General features: G+C 45.1%; 1 protein-coding gene across 1 annotated transcript in view; it reads right to left on the reverse strand.

Annotated features, from left to right (window-relative positions):
- Positions 1-18693, reverse strand: part of LOC124607126 (phospholipid phosphatase 1-like) — a 773329-nt gene that overhangs the window by 290715 nt on the left and 463921 nt on the right. The window contains exon 2 of the mRNA XM_047139330.1: positions 7595-7709. Within this exon, the coding sequence (XP_046995286.1) occupies positions 7595-7709 (115 nt within the window). The remainder of the gene's footprint in view (positions 1-7594; positions 7710-18693) is intronic.

Here is an 18693-nt window from a genome sequence, read left to right on the forward strand (position 1 = left end):
CGCCTCTCGCCGGCTTGAGTGGCCGAGCGGTTCTAGGCGCTACAGTCTGGAGCCGCGCGACCGCTACGGTCGCAGGTTCGAATCCTGCCTCAGGCATGGATGTGTGTGATGTCCTTAGGTTAGTTAGGTTTACGTAGTTCTAAGTTCTAGGGCACTGATAACCTCAGCAGTTAAGTCCCATAGTGCTCAGAGCCATTTGCACGGACTTTTCAAACGCCCCTCGTATGTGTACAAAGAAGAGACCGCGCTTACAAAAGGAGTTAGGCAAGGATGTCCACCATCTCAACATTTACTTAATGTGTTAATTGAGAAAGCTATTCAGATCGTGAAGTAGAAGACACAAGGGAATAGAAGTCAATGGTGAAAGGATTCACAACACCAGATTTGCCATTCTTCAGTACTGCTCGAGTGTTTGCGATCCCCACCAGGCGCACTGAGGGTAAACATCGAAGCAATTCAGAGGCAGATGCTAGATTTGTTACCCATAGGTTCGATCATCACCCGACGGAGATGCTTCGTAAAATCAAGTGGGAATCCCTGGAGGCAAGACGACGTTCTTTTTCGCGAAACACTATTGAAAAAATTTAAGTTAACCCTCATCTGCAGCTGATGCAGAAACGTTATGTTGCAGCCGACGTACATTTCACGTAAGGACTTCTAGAATAAGATAAGAGAAATTAGGGATCGGAGAGATACAGACAGACGTTTTTCCCTCGCTCTGTTTGCGAGTGGAACACTAAAGTAAATGACTAGTAATGGCACAAGGTACGCTCCGCCACGCACCATATGGTGGCTTGAGGGGTACAAATGCGGATGTAGGGGATATCGTAATAGTTGCAGACTCCGAAAAAGAAATGGATCGAATGTTGCAAGCTCCAACACACACTTTTAAACTATGGAAACTCAACGTGAACAGGAAAACTACAATAACGGAGGTGCGAAAAAAAATAGGGAAGGAATTAACACCAATACAAAAATTGATGACGTCAGAACTGATAGGTGAAACAATTTTGTTATCTCGGTAGTAAACTCATAGAGAACAATGAATGCTTAATGGAAGTGAATAGAAGGGTTGAATTAGCAACACACGCATTAATGACTAAGACGAACATTTTAACGAGCAAACATACAAATGTAGATGTCAGAAAATGTTTTACAAAAGCGTTTCAATGGGTCATACTGCTCTGTGGAACAAAGTTGAGCTCTGTGTAAATTTGAAAGAAACGGACTTGAAGCTGCTGAAATGTGAATAAGGCGGAAAATGACAAGAATGAGCTAGAAGGAGATTTTTAAAGGAAATGGAAAACAGAAAAATAGAGTTTATTGGACATTTCATTCGAGACAGAAAGAAGACAAAGCGCTGGGGAAGAAAGGGAGAGGATGGCCTAGGAAGAAGTATTTGAAAGACATCGAAAAGAGGATGGGATGTGAATTAAGTAGAACTGAGACGACAGTCAGTGACAGAACAGAGGCTGCGTCGACAAGGCGTTAGTATTTAGAATTTGTATGTGTATAATATGTAATTTACTAACGTCATCTTCAGAAATCCATATGACGGACCAATCTATGGACATGAAATAGTGCACACAAGGAAGACATTACAGATATTTATCGTGTTGCGAGATACATACATTTGTCTGACAAACCGGCAGTTTTGTGAGGAAAGGAAAGAAGCAAAATGAGGTTTAGGCCCTGTCGACAACGATTTCATTAAGGACGGAGCACAAGCTCGGATTAGCGAACGATGAGAAAGGAAATCGGAGGTGTCCCTTTCAAAGGAACCATTCCGGCATTTGCCTGTAACGATTTACGAGAATAGTAGAAAACCTAAATCTGTATTGCCTGGTGGGGGGTTTGCATAGCCGTCCTCCCGAATCCTAGCCCATTGTGTTAACCACAGAGCCAAATCGTTCGGTGACGGAGTTATGAAGCATGTTTCTTTTTTCTAGTTACTACGAAAAGCTATTCTGAAGTCGACACACGTACGTCTATGACACAACATGTGAAACACATGTTAGTAATAAAAACAGACGAACACCGCAAAATTCCGTTTGATCGCACGACAATGAATCTTTCTCGCTGCCCGCCATCCACCGTGTGTGCTGCACGGATAACTACCGCTGGCGGTTCTGTTGAGTTATTCCGCACGATGCTCTACATCTGCCTCTGTATTGAACGGTCTACCGTTTTATGTGCGGCGGTGGCTACATAATTCACCACGTTATTTTTCCCCCCCTTTTCGATGGTTCGCGTCTAATTCTGTAGGCGTTTAGACTTTTCAGACCTACGCATTTAGTCATAAGACACTTCTGTCTACGTGCTCGTTAGAACTTTTAGTACTATTACCCGTTTTATAAACAGCGTCCTCTCCGCGCAACCTGACAAACTGTGCTTGCATTATGAACTTGCACTGGCGAAGGTTCCACCCTCATTGGAGACCGATGTTTACGAAGAATAACAACGCAACAATGATAGCTACTCAATAATTCTGTTCATTGGTGCTGTATACAGCGATTCGGTCAAGAAAGCACGAAAATAACATCTGTATATACTTCAAGCACGCAAGAAGATATGGTGACTGAGTCGGAGTGTCTCTCGTCTTGCAAAGAAGACACGAAAAGTTCGTTTTCTTCAAATGGATCGAGAGGTGAACAAAAAGGTTAATGAAAAGTGCGGCGCCGTGCGAAAGATGTTCATGACTTTTCTGTCACATGACAGCTTAAAATATTCAGAAAAAGTACCTGCAATAAAGTTAAAAGTCATAAGAAATTACAACAGTCCAGAGCACACTAGTCTTACGGCGGGGGAAGTGGAGACTGTTGTCGATCGCGTTATGCAGAAAGGAATGGCCTTTCACTCTAGATTTAGAGTAATATGGGAGAACAGATCCAAGAAATTTATCCATCGCGTTTCATCTCCGTGACTGTGGATTGAATTACTGGAAGAAATACAACAACCAGCCGCTTTAGACAAGCTTTATTTATGTCAAGATGTGTTTCGGTTTTCCACCGATCTTTAGTTGCTCTAACCAGCACGGTGGTTTTGAAAATATAAAGGTATTACGCCAATTAAAGATTGATGAAAACCCGATAAGGTTCTCTGCAAAAATGTAACTATATACGAGGGGGTTTCAAAAAGCAAGTTACACGTTATTATGACAAGCCAAGTGACGCTTACTGAATGCTGCACTACTCGTCAAAATGACACAGACACAGTACACTACGTATTATTCAACATCGACACAAAGTCTCTGTAAACAATGATTGGAGCGTTCTACCAATCTTTCACTTCCCTGACGATAGAAATCCGTTCCTTGGTGACGGAGCCATTCGAGAACTGCTGTGAGATCCTCCTCATCGTTAGAAAATCTCTTTCAACTTGCCGAAAAGATTGAAATTGCATGGTGGAAGATGAGAGCGTCCCTATCAGTACAACCCACTTCTGTATGGCCTTGGTGAAACTGTTGCCAGCATTTCACTATGGTTGGATGCGGCATTGCATCCGGTCCGTATATCGCCTCAACTTCACAGTGAATGTATGTGCAATTTAGACATTTTGTCTACAAGAATTGTACTGTCACGCGATTTCACAGCTGGTGTAACTTTCCAATTGCCTCGCCATTTCCCTAGCACTCTGAGAAGCACGTGTTATCCGTACCACAGCAGAACTGTGTCTGCAGAAAATTCGGAGCGTGTATTCTTCTCTGACAATGCGCCATTCTTGATGTGCAATGATCGTAGCGTGGGACAACAAGTGCAACTTACTCTCCGAATCCCTACGTAAAGTTTAAGATGTGTAATAACCTAAGGTATTTATCTACAGATACAGATTTTCCAAAAGAAGCGAAGCAAAGAAATTTGCATTATTTTCACTTCCTGCTCTCCCATTCTCTTAAATCTTTCCTCTCTTGCCTAACTAGAAGTTTCATTGCCTAACTAGAACTTGTCACGTTGAAATGAGATGAAATGTCGTGTGACAGGTAGACCTGATCGCCTGCAAGTCTTTTGAGGTGACGCCACTTCGGCGACTTGCGCGTCGAGAAGGATGAAATGACGATGATGAAGACGACAAAAAAAACCAGTCCCTGAGCGGAGAAAATCTCCATCTCAGCCGGGAATCGAACCCGGAACCCCGGCATGACAAGCCGGCGCGCTGTCCACTTTTTTTTTTTGCATTTTGTTCGTTATTGTTCGTTATGTTTGGTCGTAACGCACGTCACATGACATCCGTTGAAGTTCGTTGTTGATCCTTTCACTCAGTTTTTGCATTACAGAGAGCAGCCAGCGCTCTGACCGAGGTACCGCGCCGTCATTATTATTATTATTATTATTGTTCGGGGCGGGTGTTCTATGACAGCTCCTTAAGTTCATCGTTGATCCGTTCACTCAGTTTTTTTATTACCGAGGGCCGGTAACCCTCTGACCGAACACGCTGAGCTACCGTGCTGACACTCAGCTACGGTGGTGGACTACTTGTCTGGTTGGTAGGCCGCGGTAATAATGTACTCTCAATATGCGCCGCAAGATGAAAACCCAAGAGAACGCAAGCGATATATTATGTTAACAAAAACATTGAAATAAGCGATTCTTTAGCTACAGATGGGCCTCCTTAGAGGGTACCTGTAACGTAGTTCTTTTCCTTCATTAGACATGCACCAAAGATTTTTACTACATCTGCACCATTCAAGCGGGGATTTAACAAATGTGTAGTATTTTCTCAGAGACTCTAAAACAAATGGCGAATGAAAGATTCTATGACGTATTCATATAGAGATACTAACCGTTTTTAGAAACGTCCGGAGAATAGTGCGTTCGTGATCTGATTAGATCCTTGCGTATATAAGGGGTGTCAAGCGCACATCTATTCGGTTATTACTACTAAATCTGTACTGTCCACATGCGGATCGCAAAGGATACTGTTCCTCCTGTCGTGTAGCTTCTTTCTTTGAACTGTAATGTCACAAGTGATAAAGAGTTAGACCGACTGAATGCGGAAAACTTCATGCTCCTTCATGTTTATAGTATCCACAACTGTCTGAGTAGTAGTAACTGTGGTAACTGTTACAAAGCGACTGACAGCGTATTATTGACAGCAATGACTAGCTTACGTTCATAAACGTCCAGGATGTCTTGAAATCGCTGTTGTACACACCACTGTTGTCACGGTTTACCATCTAGTTCCATCGAAAGGCGATAGTGGGGCACCGAAGGTTGGAATTATCAATGCCTTTATCAAAAATCATTTGATACGAATGTCATGCAAATATTTAAAATTGCATAGTAACAAGATAAAATCTCATCCGCTGTTGCATCTCGCATCCAATCAGACACATAATAGATATACGCAACACTGTCATTGTGCGTCACTGTCTGCGATAATGTTTCATCTCGTAGCAATATTCCTGTAATCAGGAAAACTAGTAATAATAATACATAATTACTAACCTAATGTATGTTGACCAATTTGTGTTGTGAAGTCAGGATACAGAACGGTATCACGAAATATGTTAACGCGCGCGTCGTTATTTTCTCTGCTGCTGCCGTTGTCAAGCCTGCAACACGTTTATCTGGGAACGCCCGCTACAGCAGCGCTTCATTGTTTGTTTGTGTACCTTCATAATTGTGTCATGAATGAGTTACGATAAACGGTCATTACATCCGACTTAATATTTCACATATCGTCTGCTACTCGTGCTGTAAATACCACATACGAGCCGTTACAGGATTTAAGGTTTTTCCTGTTAGTAGAATGTACCTGCATTACTATTATAACAAAGAAGTACGTGAAATATAAAAGAAATATAACATAACCAACAAAATTTTTCCTTCTGTTTGTTCAAATGGTTCAAATGGCTCTGAGCACTATGGGACTCAACTTCTGAGGTCATCAGTCCCCTAGAACTTAGAACTACTTAAACCTAACTAACCTAAGGACATCACACACATCCATGCCCGAGGCAGGATTCGAACCTGCGACCCTCGCGGTCGCGCGGTTCCAGACTGAAGCGCCTAGAACCGCTCAGCCACTCCGGCTGGCCCTTCTGTTTGTCCTGCAAACATTTCCTGGTCTTGTGACTAAATGATAAATATAACTAAAAGAGGAACTTCCGCGAAGGAACACACGCATTGTAAAATTAATGTACTGTCAAACCTGAGATGTAAACCATTACTTGTATTTTGATACAATGATATTTGTTCTTGATGGCATTATATCGTGAGATTAAGTACGGAGCTACACGATTCTAAAACTGTCAAGACATTCCATAAGGTCTTAGGCACTACTGAGTACTGAAATGTTTTACCTTGTTAGTGATAGTTACATACATTAATGTGCGTGTTATGTTACTTACCGATGTTTGAAGAACAAAACCTTTTCCTACCAGAAACAGAGGTGACTGAAGTAAGTTAGCTTCAAATGTGAATATCATCACAGTACAAAACTGTGAATTTGGAGATTACAACGCACCAATAGTCGAAATGTGTCATTAGCTGTATGCATGGCATGTGCCCGCACGTTCTACATATCGCACTCCGGCAAGAGTAGTGACAACAATGCAGTACTCGGGAAAACTCGACTAAAAGAATTAATTCTGCAAAATCTATATTGGAATAGTATAAGTTTCCTTTAAATTTCAAGTAAGAGTTGTTGGCAATATGTTTTATTATGGTTCAAATGGCTCTGAGCACTATGGGACTTAACTTCTGAGGTCATCAGTCACCTAGAACTTAGAACTACTTAAACCTAACCAACCTATGGACATCACACACATCCATGCCCGAGGCAGGATTCGAACCTGCGACCGGAGCGGTCGCGCGGCTGCAGACTGTAGCACCTAGAACTGCTCGGCCACACCGGCACGCGTTTTATTATGTTTTCCGTCCTCATTTCGGCACTTCACATGTATTTTTCAGTTGACATACACTAAAATTGCCATTTTTGGACTTGTGTCGCTTTTCTTGCTGCGGTGCGATATACACAGCAGGTGCGTCATAATCTCCATAGTGACATCGCGATATAGTTGCATTATGGGTTTAAAACAGATGCATACAGTTATTAAATTATTGATAGACTTCAACTAAAGCTATTCAGGAAGCACGAGACACGGATGGATCACAGAAGTGCAGAACAGTTGCTTTTACGTCATTTCGTACGTATGGCACTGCACACGACGTTATCACAGCTAGCAGCTTACTTGGCAGTAGATGTTCGTGCGTCGTAATTATAAACAGCGGTATGCGATAATGTCCAAACACTTTTCATAAAGCCAACGTAACATCTTTTCCATGACATCTGACTGCATTTCCTCGTCTTTTAAACGAATGGTAAACAACTCGGTAAGAAACATTACGAGATATATCGACAGCTCGAAGGAACATCCGTAATAGAACAGTGTTTACTATTACGCACTTGAAATGACCGTAGGCAAAACGATAGATGTAAGGGACGAAAAAAAAAAAAAAAAAAAACTTACGGGGATGACAGCAGAACTGCGGACGTCAAGTCTTGTAAACAATATGCTGCCGGAACCCGGTGGCACGTCCACACGCACCGGTAGCGGCAATCGCGCGACAGGCTGCGCCGCAGCGGTACTCACCGACGGCGAAGATGGAGAAGTCGAGCATGTACTTCCAGGCGGGTCTACGCGCCGCCATGCGTGCGCTGTCGCCGGCTGCGGCGGACTCGAGCGAGCGGCGGCTGCTGCACCGGCCCTGCGGACACAAGCGCGCGTCACTCACTGCGCGTGCGCGGACCGCCGCTGGCTGCGCCGCCCCCTCCGCTAGCGCCCTCCGCCCCCAGTGGCTGCCGCCGCCACAGGCCGCGCCGCCTCCGACGCCGCTGCGTGGCTATCACTGGCACTCTCCACAGATACCCCAAGTTCGGATGAAAGCTATTCGTACGACGGAAGCAGTGTAAAATGAAATTACCGTATGGCGTATTTGGGGTTGTCTGACCGCCTGGTGCAGGCCTTTCTATTTGATACTTGGGCGTAGAATAGAAGCAGAGAAGAATACGATACGATGTCTCAGTTCTGACCAGTGACCTGCTCGTATAGCGAAACGCGCAGCGCGCTAGCTTGCGAGACAAGGAGGTGGGTCTGACCGACATCGAATCATCCGTGCGGTGGATTAGCTATCGTTGGTTGGTACACAGGCCAACCCGTGTATGATGCTGGGCTAGTACCTAAAAATCCACCTAAGAGAATACAACACACAAACAGTTAAAATGCGCCGTTTCCATGAGTGCCACTCTAATTGTGGTGTGCGTACTGTAAGACCTTCGGTACACACACCATCAGATTATTTGACTTGTCGCTCTAATGAAGTAGGCGAGTGTCAGCAATATGTCTCGTGGTCTTATCGTGGCGTGTTCATCTTCTGCCGTTAGGTCAGACGATAGAAATGCCACTTGCACGCTTAGAGTAGCAGATTGACAATGACCAACTTTAAACAGAACTTTATTAATTTTCACACACATTTATTAAAATAATAAAGAGCATAGACATTACATAACTTGACTCTGGATGCTGTTTACAATCGACAATCTGAAGTTCCTTTGGTCTTGGTATGTTAATCTTATTCTCACATATCTCTGATACTTGACAAAGTGTGTATTCATTTATCTTCATGGCTATGTACAGGAATATGGTAATCTTATTAGGCGCAGACTGAAACTTGACTATAGACTGGTACAGACAAATGTAGAACTAGTACAGACTGGTGCAGACTGACTAATTGGAGGTATGTACACTCGTTATAATGCCTCGCGCGTTCAGGTATCACTGCCCGAGTGTGATCCGCGAGGAGAAAAGGTTCTACGTTAGCAGCGATTTCACTGGCTGCGTTACATATTAATACGCGGATCGGCGGAAGCAGAATTTGGTCCCTCTCTAAGGCAGCGCCATCTCGTAGTGCGGAGACGGACGAGCGCTGCGCCTGCGCTGTTGTGCTTAGCGGGGCGCGCTCTAGTGGGAAAGTTGTGTACGCGCTGACTACGCGGAACTATGTACACAACACTAATCATTTTCTTCTCGCGAAGATGAGCGGCATCGAAACGTCGCGGAATACTAAGGCAGCCACTCCGATGGAAAACTGAGAAAATTTTATCAGCAGTACTGTCGGGAAGGTTTACATTCACTCAGAATGAAGTACACGAGCCATAGACAGATGCACATGAATCTTCCCTGCCCCCTCCCCCCCCCCCACTTCTCCAGACCCCCGCATCCCCCACCCCCAATCCATTGGCCTCAGAAAGAGCATCCGGCGACAAACTTAATAATAAAATGAAATTTACCAAATCGTGAAGAGACGGACCCCATACAGGACGAGATGAACGTTAGGGAAAAGAAAAAAACCTCAGGTTTGACCAATGAGACCTGTCCTATACAGTGAATAGCCAAAGAAACTGGTGCACGTGCCTATTATAGTGTAGGGCCTCCGCGAGCACACAGATGTGCTGCAACACGACGTGGCATGGACTCAACGTCTGAACTAGTGCTGGAGGGAACTGAATGGTTCAAATGGCTCTGAGCACTATGGGACTTCACTTCTAAGGTCATCAGTCCCCTAGAACTTAGAACTACTTAAACCTAACTAACCTAAGGACATCACACACATCCATGCCCGAGGCAGGATTCGAACCTGCGACCGTAGCGGTCGTGCGGTTCCAGACTGTAGTGCCTAGAACCGCTCGGCCTCCCCGGCCGACGAGTAAACTGACATCATGAAGCCTGCAGGGCTGTCCATAAATCCGAAAGAGTACGAGAGGTTTGGAGATGGATTCTGAACAGCTTGTTGCAAGGCATCCCAGATATGCTCAATAATGTTTATGTCTGGGGAGTTTGCTGGCCAGCGGAAGTGTCTAAACTCAGAAGAGCGTACCTAGAGCCAGTCTGTAGGAATTCTGGGCGTGTTAGATATCGCATTGTCTGGCTGGAATTGCCCAAATCCGTCGGAATGCACAATGGACATGAATGGATGCAGATGATAAGACAGGATTATTACGTACGTGTCACCTGTCAGAGTCGTATCTAGACCGTCAGGGGTCCCTTTCACTCTAACCGCACACGTCCCACACCATTACAGAGCCTCCACCGGCTTTAACAGTCCCCTGCTGACATGCAAGGTCCATGGATTCTTGAGGTTGTACTTACTCGTGCACGTCCATCCACTCGATATAACATAAAACGAGACTCGTTCGACCTCGCAACATGTTTCCAGTCATCAGCAGTCCAGTGTCGGTGTTGACGGGCCCAGGCGAGCCGTAATGCTTTGTGTCATGTAGTCTTCAAGTGTTCGCGTGTGGGCCTTCGGCTCCGAAAGCCCATATCAGTGACGATTCGTTGAATGGTTCGCACGCTGACACTTGTTGAGGGCCCAACACTGAAATCTGCAGCAATTTGCGGAAGTGTTGCACTTCTGTCACGTTCAAGGATTCTCTTCAGTCTTCGTTGGTCCCGATCTTGCAGGATCTTTTTCCGGCCGCAGCGATGTCGGAGATTTGATGTTTCACCGGATTCCTGATATACATGGTACACTCGTGAAATGGTCGTACGGGAAAATCTCCACCTCGGAGATGCTGTGTCCCATCGCTCGCGAGCCGTCTATAACACAACGTTCAGCCTCACTTAAATCTTGATAACCTGCCATTGTAGCAGCAGTAACCGATCTAACAATTGCGCCAGATATTTGTTGTCTTATATTTGTGTTGCCGACCGCAGCACCGTATTCTGCCAGTTTACATATCTCTGTATTTGAATACGCATGCCTATACCAGTTTCTTTGACGCTTCAGCGTATATTACTTCTCAAGTCAACATCCGTTGCTCTCAACACATACTATTCGTATGTGCCGCCCGGCGTCTTCTTTATAGCGTCACCTATTCCAGTTTGTAAACATTTCTATGACTTTAACGTTGGCTACACCAACACTTCAATCATCGTACAGCTTGTCTTTGAGTCTGTTCTAACTATTCCACTGACACTATTTGGTAAGGGCTCCTTATTGATGAACGCTACTCGAAAATAGGTCGAACTAGGTTTTGTAAGCGACTTTTTATGTCTGTGGCTTATAATTTCTAGAAGACGCACGTAGGAGAAAGGTGCATAACACATGAAGTGTAATACAGGGCTGTAAACAGTTCCGATACTACTTCTAGACAGCTTTAAACACAAAAAAGTGATTGTTAAGGCAGAGGTAGAACAGTACGGTGTTTTGACGCCATTCGAGAACACACACACACACACACACACACACACAGAGAGAGAGACAGAGAGAGAGAGAGAGACAGAGAGAGAGAGAGAGAGAGAGAGAGAGAGAGAGAGAGAGGGCGTGTCCCCGAAATGTTGTGACAAACTTGAGGATTGTAGAGGGCGTATTAACGGGCAAATCGAGGATAACTTTGTCCATCGACGCTACAGGGTGTCGAAGCCACTGGTGCCAGCGCCTTCCATTAGGTCACCCCTTCGACAGCAAACGTGACTTGTGCGCTGACGGACCATGGCTGGAACGTCTCACGACAATGTTATGCAGAAATTGTGAATGACTTCCACGATCGCCAGTGGAGATGATAGGGCTGGTTGCTGCGTAGCAAGATCTCGTCTCCCATGAATGCGATGCTCTGTTGCCTCGGTGGATGACAGTTACGAACACGAGTTTCTATTCACAGTTTATTTTTCTTCTGGAACACTGTAAAATCGCCATTGTTTTTCCCTATACAGGAGAAAAATAAAATGTATATGGAAACCAGTGCGTCAAACCGTCATCGACCGAGGCAAAATACCATCGCATTCATAGGAGACAAGACCTTCTACACAGTAGCTAGCTCCATCTTCGCCTCTGGCGATCATCGCAATCACTCGTGACCACTGAACCACAAACAACGTTGCGCCTAGTGAGAGGCCGCCGGCCGGTGTGGCCGTGCGGTTCTAGGCGCTTCAGTCTGGAACCGCGTGGCCGCTACGGTCGCAGGTTCGAATCCTGCCTCGAGCATGGATGTGTGTGATTTCCTTAGGTTAGTTAGGTTTAAGTAGTTCTAAGTTCTAGGGGACTGATGACCACAGATATTGAGGCCCGTAGTGCTCAGAGCCATTTGAACCAAGTGACAGGCCTCAGCGGCTGTAACTTCGTCGCACTGTAGCGTTGTTGATGACGTTTCCGGACGCGGGTTCCTGTCCTTGATTTGTTTCTCAAGACATCCCCTACAATCCCTAGAAGTTTGTCGCAACATTTCTGGGACACGCTGTACACAGGGTTTTCTAAAACTTCCCTTACAAACTTCCAGGTCTTACAGAAAGGACTGAGTAGATAACACTTTGAACTGGAACCCATATCCGGTTATCAGAACCTATTAATGTCACTAAAGGTTTCCGACAAGGTTGCAGTATGTCACCCATCTTGTTCAATTGATATGAAGAAGTGGCTCTCCGAAATTGGAAGAGCAGCTGCAGAGGAATGGGAATAACTGTCAACGATGTAGAGATGTTTTCCATTAAGTTTTGCTGACAATCAAGCTATTATAGCACAAGATGATACGACGATTATATCAGGAACACAACATATGGGTAGTACAAATGAGTCTATCAAAAAGAGAGTATCTGGTGGTGAATAGTGATGTTAATTTGAAGTACACATCAGTGACAAAGCAGTTATGAGACAGGTAGAGAAATTTAAATATCTCGGGGCACATATTGATAAAAATGGATTGGGCCATACAGAAGTAAAATATAGAATACAGCAAAGCAGAATAGTGTTAGGGTGTGTGCATTCTTTTTGGTGGGATAAGAGTATTTCAAACAACAATAAGAAAAGATTAAGTACGATAATGGTTGAATCAGTGCTATGCTATGGATCAGAACAATGGATCTTAAATGCGGATCTCAAAAGAAGACTAATAGCTGTGGAAATGGACCATTTGCGTAGGAGTGTCAGAATATCAAGAATCGAAAGGAAAACTAATGATGAAGTAAGACCTAGAATGAAGACATATAATACATTGATAGATAGAATTGAAAGAAAATTACACTACTGACCATTAAAATTGCTACACCAAGAAGAAATGCAGATGATAAACGGGTATTCATTGGACAAATATGTTATACTAGAACTGACATGTAATTACATTTTCACGTAGTTTGGGTGCATAGGTCCTGAGAAATCAGTACCCAGAACAACCACCTCTGGCCGTAATAACGGCCTTGATGCGCCTGGGCATTGAGACAAACAGAGCTTGGATGGTGTGTACAGGTACAGCTGCCCATGCAGCTTCAACACGATACCACAGTTCATCAAGAGTAGTGACTGGCGTATTGTGACGAGCCAGTTGCTCGGCCACCATTGACCAGACTTTTCAATTGGTGAGAGATCTGGAGAATATGCTGGCCAGGGCAGCAGTCAAACGTCTTCTGTATCCAGAAAGGCCCGTACAGGACCTTCAACATGCGGTCGTGCATTATCCTACTGAAATGTAGGGTTTCGCAGGGATAGAATGAAGGGGAGACCCGCGGGTCGTAACACGTCTGAAATGTAACGTCCATTGTTCAAAGTGCCGTCAATGCGAACAAGAGGTGACCGAGACGTGTAACCAATGGCACCCCATACCATCACGCCGGGTGATACGCCAGTATGGCGACGACGAATACACGCTTCCAATCTGCGTTCACCGCGAAGTCGCCAAACACGGATGCGACCATCATGATGCTGTAAACAGATCCTGGATTCATCCGAAAAAATGACGTTGTGCCATTCGTGCACCCAGGTTCGTCGTTGAGTACACCATCGCAGGCGCTCCTGTCTGTCATGCAGCGTCAAGGGTAACCGCAGACATGGTCTCCGACCTGATAGTCCATGCTGCTGCAAACGTCGTCGAACTGTTCGTGCAGATGGTTGTGTTCTTGCAAACGTTCCCATCTGTTGACTCAGGGATCGAGACGTGGCTGCACGATCCGTTACAGCCATGTGGATAAGATGCCTGTCATCTCGACTGCTAGTGATACGAGGCCGTTGGGATCCAGCACGACGTTCCGTATTACCCTCCTGAACCCACCGATTCCATATTCTGCTAACAGTCATTGGATCTCGACCAACGCGAGCAGCAATGTCGCTATACAATAAACCGCAATCGCGATAGGCTACAGTCCGACCTTTATCAAAGTCTTAAATGCGATGGTACGCATTTCTCGTCCTTACACGAGGCACCACAAACGTTTCACCAGGCAACACCGGTCAACTGCTGTTTGTGTATGAGAAATCGGTTGGAAACTTTCCTCATATCAGCACGTTGTAGGTGTCGCCACCGGCGCCAAACTTGTGTGAATGCTCTGAAAAGCTAATCATTTGCATATCACAGCATCTTCTTGCTGTTGGTTAAATTTCGCGTCTGTAGCACGTCAACTTCGTTGTGTAGCAATTTTAATGGCCAGTAGTGTATTGAAATGGTACGGGCATATGATGAGATTGCCAGATCATCGACGGCCAAAGAAGGTTTATGAATGTACACCACACGGCACAGGTAAGCGCGGAAGACCACGACGTTCTTGGACAGAGCACACAAATGCAGTAATGGAACATCGCAGCATCGACAAGGAAGATCCGCTGGATAAAGAGGCTTGGTGGAGGATAACAGGAATACAACAAGATGTTGTTATTAATTAATCTTTGTATTGATCAATCCTGTTATAATAATAACAATAAATCCATATCCGGAAACGGACCGCTTCCGTGCTACAACGATCTGAAAACAGGTTGGTAATTTACTAGGTGTGCCCCAGTACATCAGTTGTTTTACAGTTACGCACATTGATAAGCAAAGAAACAAAAAGGAAACTTAATCAGTTTTCACACACACTGTAGTCTACAGTTAAACTGTTAACATTTTAATCCACTATAAGTAAGCCTCGATGAGGCAACCACCAATTTCAATGCACATATTATACAATGAAGCGCCAAAGAAACTGGTACAGGCATGCGTGACAGAAGTGCCGCAGATTTCAATGCTGGGCCATAAACAAGTATCAGCGTGCGAACCTTTCAACAAAACATCATCGATATGGGCTTTCGGAACCGAAGGCCCACTCGTGTACTCTTGATGACTGCGCCATACAAGCTTTACGCCTCGCCTGAGCCCGTCAGCACCGACATTGGACTGTTGATGAATGAAAACATGTAGCCGGACGAGTCTCGTTTCAAATCGTGTCGAGCGGATGGACGTTTACAGGCATGGAGACTCCATGGAACCTCCATGTTCAAGCTGGTGGATGCTATGTAATGGTGTGGGGCGTGTGCAGTTGGAGTGATGTGGGACTCCTGATACATCTAGATACGACTGACAGGTGACCCGTACGTAATCATCCTGTCTGATTACCTGCATTCATTCATGTCCATTGTGCATTCTGACGGACATCGGCAATTCCAGCAAGACAATGCGGCATCCGAAACGTCCAGAATTGCTACAGAGTGTCTCCAGGAACACTCCTCTGAGTTGAAACACTTCTGCTGGCCACCAGACTACCCAGAACCTTATTAAGCATATCTGGGAGACCTTGTAACGTGCTGTTCCGAAGAGATCTCCACCCTCTCGTACTCTTACCGATTTATGGACAGCCCTGCAGGATTCATGGTGTCCATTCCCTCCACCACTACTTCAGACATTACTAGAGTCCTTACTACGTCATGTTGCGGCACTGCTGCTTGCTCACACGGGTTCTATACAATATTAGCCAGTTGTAACAGTTTCCTTGGCTCTTGAGTGTACCTACGCTATCACACATCGTGCAGTACGGCCTCTTGCAATTCAGATGTATGGTGTTTGCCTGGAGCACCACTGTCACTCCTGTTGAAAGACAAGGTGCCCCTTTCTCGAAGCCGTTGCGTAATTGTAGCGGAAAGGGTATTCGATGGAGTCGGACGTTGTGGAGAAAAATCTTCATCCAGGCGACGATCAGCTCTTCCATTACCGTTAACTTCGCCATACAGAAGGATTATATCGGTGTATTCTGAAAATGAGTACTCAACGATGTCGCTTTAACACCATAGAAATCTGAATGAGGCTTGAACCAGATCAGAGAGGTAGAAAAGGCATCAAATGACATCAGCCGATCCGACGTAAGCACCCCTCCCCCTCTCCCATGACTACCCTGCTGCATACCTACTAGCAAATATATTTCCAAATGGCTGTCGGACATGAGTTCTAATTAAAAATATTGTCCACTCAGTCCTCCTCTACAAGTCGTAGAAGTTTGTAAGAGGGTTAGAGACCATGTGTAAGGGGCAGTCAAAAGAAAACGAGACAGATCGAAAAAAGTACGCAAACTGTTTATTATTTCAAAAGCAATCGCCATAATTGTTAATACATTTATGCCACTGTGAGACAAGACGGTCAATGCCTTCATGGAAAAATGTTTGCGGTTGCCTCCTACGCACCTTTTCGTTCGAAGCAAATCGACGGCCATGAATTGGAAATCACATTAGGAGAGGTGCGACTATATGGAGGACTACTGTAAGGGCTTCCCAGCGAGACTTCTGCAGTGTAGTCGAAAGAAACCTGGCAATATACATAGGATGACTATATTCTCTCAAACTGTTCCTCTCTGCCCTCTGCGCACTTAGAACCAACTCAAAAATAGTTCTTAGTGTTAAATATAGTCTGTCTAGTATGCATTCTCCTTTTTAAACCTCCATTGTCTCTATACATGGGTATATTCTCTCAACTAATTCTTTTGTTGACACACAAAATTTTTTACATTGCTTATAATAATAATAATAATAATAATAATTATTATTATTATTATTATTATTATGTTGAGACACGACTTTTTAATCAGTTGCAAGTAACAACTTCAAAAAATGTTAAAACACGACATATTATATAAATAAAGTACAAAGCAAATATTAGATAAATAAATACCGAAAAATCTGTTACTAATTTTCCGATGCCAAAGGCACAGTACAATGTTCTCGTCTCCATAGCCTAGGTCGCCCTGGTGGGCATGCTCAATGGCGCTCGCTTAGAAGGTAATCGGTTTGATTCTTGAGGTTAGGAAATACTTTCCTTGCCAATGTTTAGCCGGCAAGGTGAGATGATGAGATGGGGACGTAACGTTTATGATCACCAGACAGCCTGTTAGAGCGGTGGGATACACCTCAAAAATTCGCCACAGTGTCTGATGAAATGAACGCGTGTGACATTGTTGCTTGTGATCCGTCTGTCGGATAATGGCATTAAGTTAAGTGGTACCCTTGCTCTTAGACGGGAGGAATAGTCGATGTGCCAGCACCGAGTACTATCCTTTTTCACCCATCGCACCAGTATCAACGTTTATGTATTGTTTGAAGACGTATTGGGTTATGTGCCTATAGCTAATCATATAATATACTATATGATCAAAACCATCCTGACACCCCCAAAAACATACATTAGGTGCATTGTGCTGCCACCTACTGCCAGGTACTCCATATCAGCGACTCAGTAGTCATTAGACATTGTGAGGGAGCAGAATGGGACGCTACGCGGAACTCACGGACTTCGAACGTGGTCAGATGATTTGGTGTCACTTGTGTCATACGTCTGTACGCGAGATTTCCACACTCCTAAATATTCCTAGGTCCACTTTTTCCGATGTGATAGTGAAGTGGAAACGTGAAGGGACACATACAGCACAAAAGCGTACAGGCCGACCTCGTCTGTTGACTGACAGAGAACGCCGACAGTTGAAGAGGGTCGTATTGTGTAATAGGCAGACATCTATCCAAACCATCACACAGAAATACCAAACTGCATCAGGATCCACTGGGGCACTATGAAAGTTAGGTGGCAGGTGGGAAAACTTGGATATCATGGTCGAGCAGCTTCTCATAAACCATATATCACGCCGGTAAATGCCAAACGACAGCTTGATTGGTGTAAGAAGTGTAAACATTGGACGATAGAACAGTGGAAAAACGTTGTGTGGAGTGACGAATCTCGGCACACAACGTGGCGATCCGATGGCAGGGTGTGGGTATGGCGAATGCCTTGGTAAACATCATCTGTGTAGTGCCAACAGTAAAATTCGGAGGCGGTGGTGTTATGGTGTGGCAGCCCGCCCGGCTAGCAGCGCGGTCTAACTCGCTGCTTCCCGAGCGGGAAGGCTTGCCGGTCCCCGGCACGAATCCGCCTGGCGGATTAGTGGCGAGGTCCGGTGGGCCGGTCAGCCTATGGATGGTTTTTAACGTGGTTTTCCATCTGCCTCGGCGAATGCGGGCTGGTTTCCCTTATTCCGCCTCAGTTACACTATGTCGGCGATTGCTGCGCAAACACTGTCTCCAGGTACGCATACACCATAATTACCAGTTCAATACACAATACACACAAAGTGGTGTGGTCGAGTTTATCATGGAGGGGCTTGCACCCCTTGTTGTTTTGCGTGGCACTATCACAGCACAGACCTACATTGATGTTTTAAGCACCATCTTGCTTGCCACTGTTGAAGAGCAATTCGGAGATGGCGATTGCATCTTTCAACACGATCGAGCACCCGTTCATAATGCATGGCCTGTGGCGGGGTGGTTACACGACAATAACATCCCCGTAGTGGAATGGCCTGCACAGAGTCCTAACCTGAATCCTATAGAACACCTTTGGGATGTTTTGGAACGCCGACTTCGCGCCAGGCCTCGCCGACGGACATCGATACCGTTCCTCTGTGCAGCACTCCGTGAA

The sequence above is a fragment of the Schistocerca americana genome, chromosome 3 (genome assembly GCF_021461395.2).
Source record: "Schistocerca americana isolate TAMUIC-IGC-003095 chromosome 3, iqSchAmer2.1, whole genome shotgun sequence".
Lineage (NCBI taxonomy): Eukaryota > Metazoa > Arthropoda > Insecta > Orthoptera > Acrididae > Schistocerca > Schistocerca americana.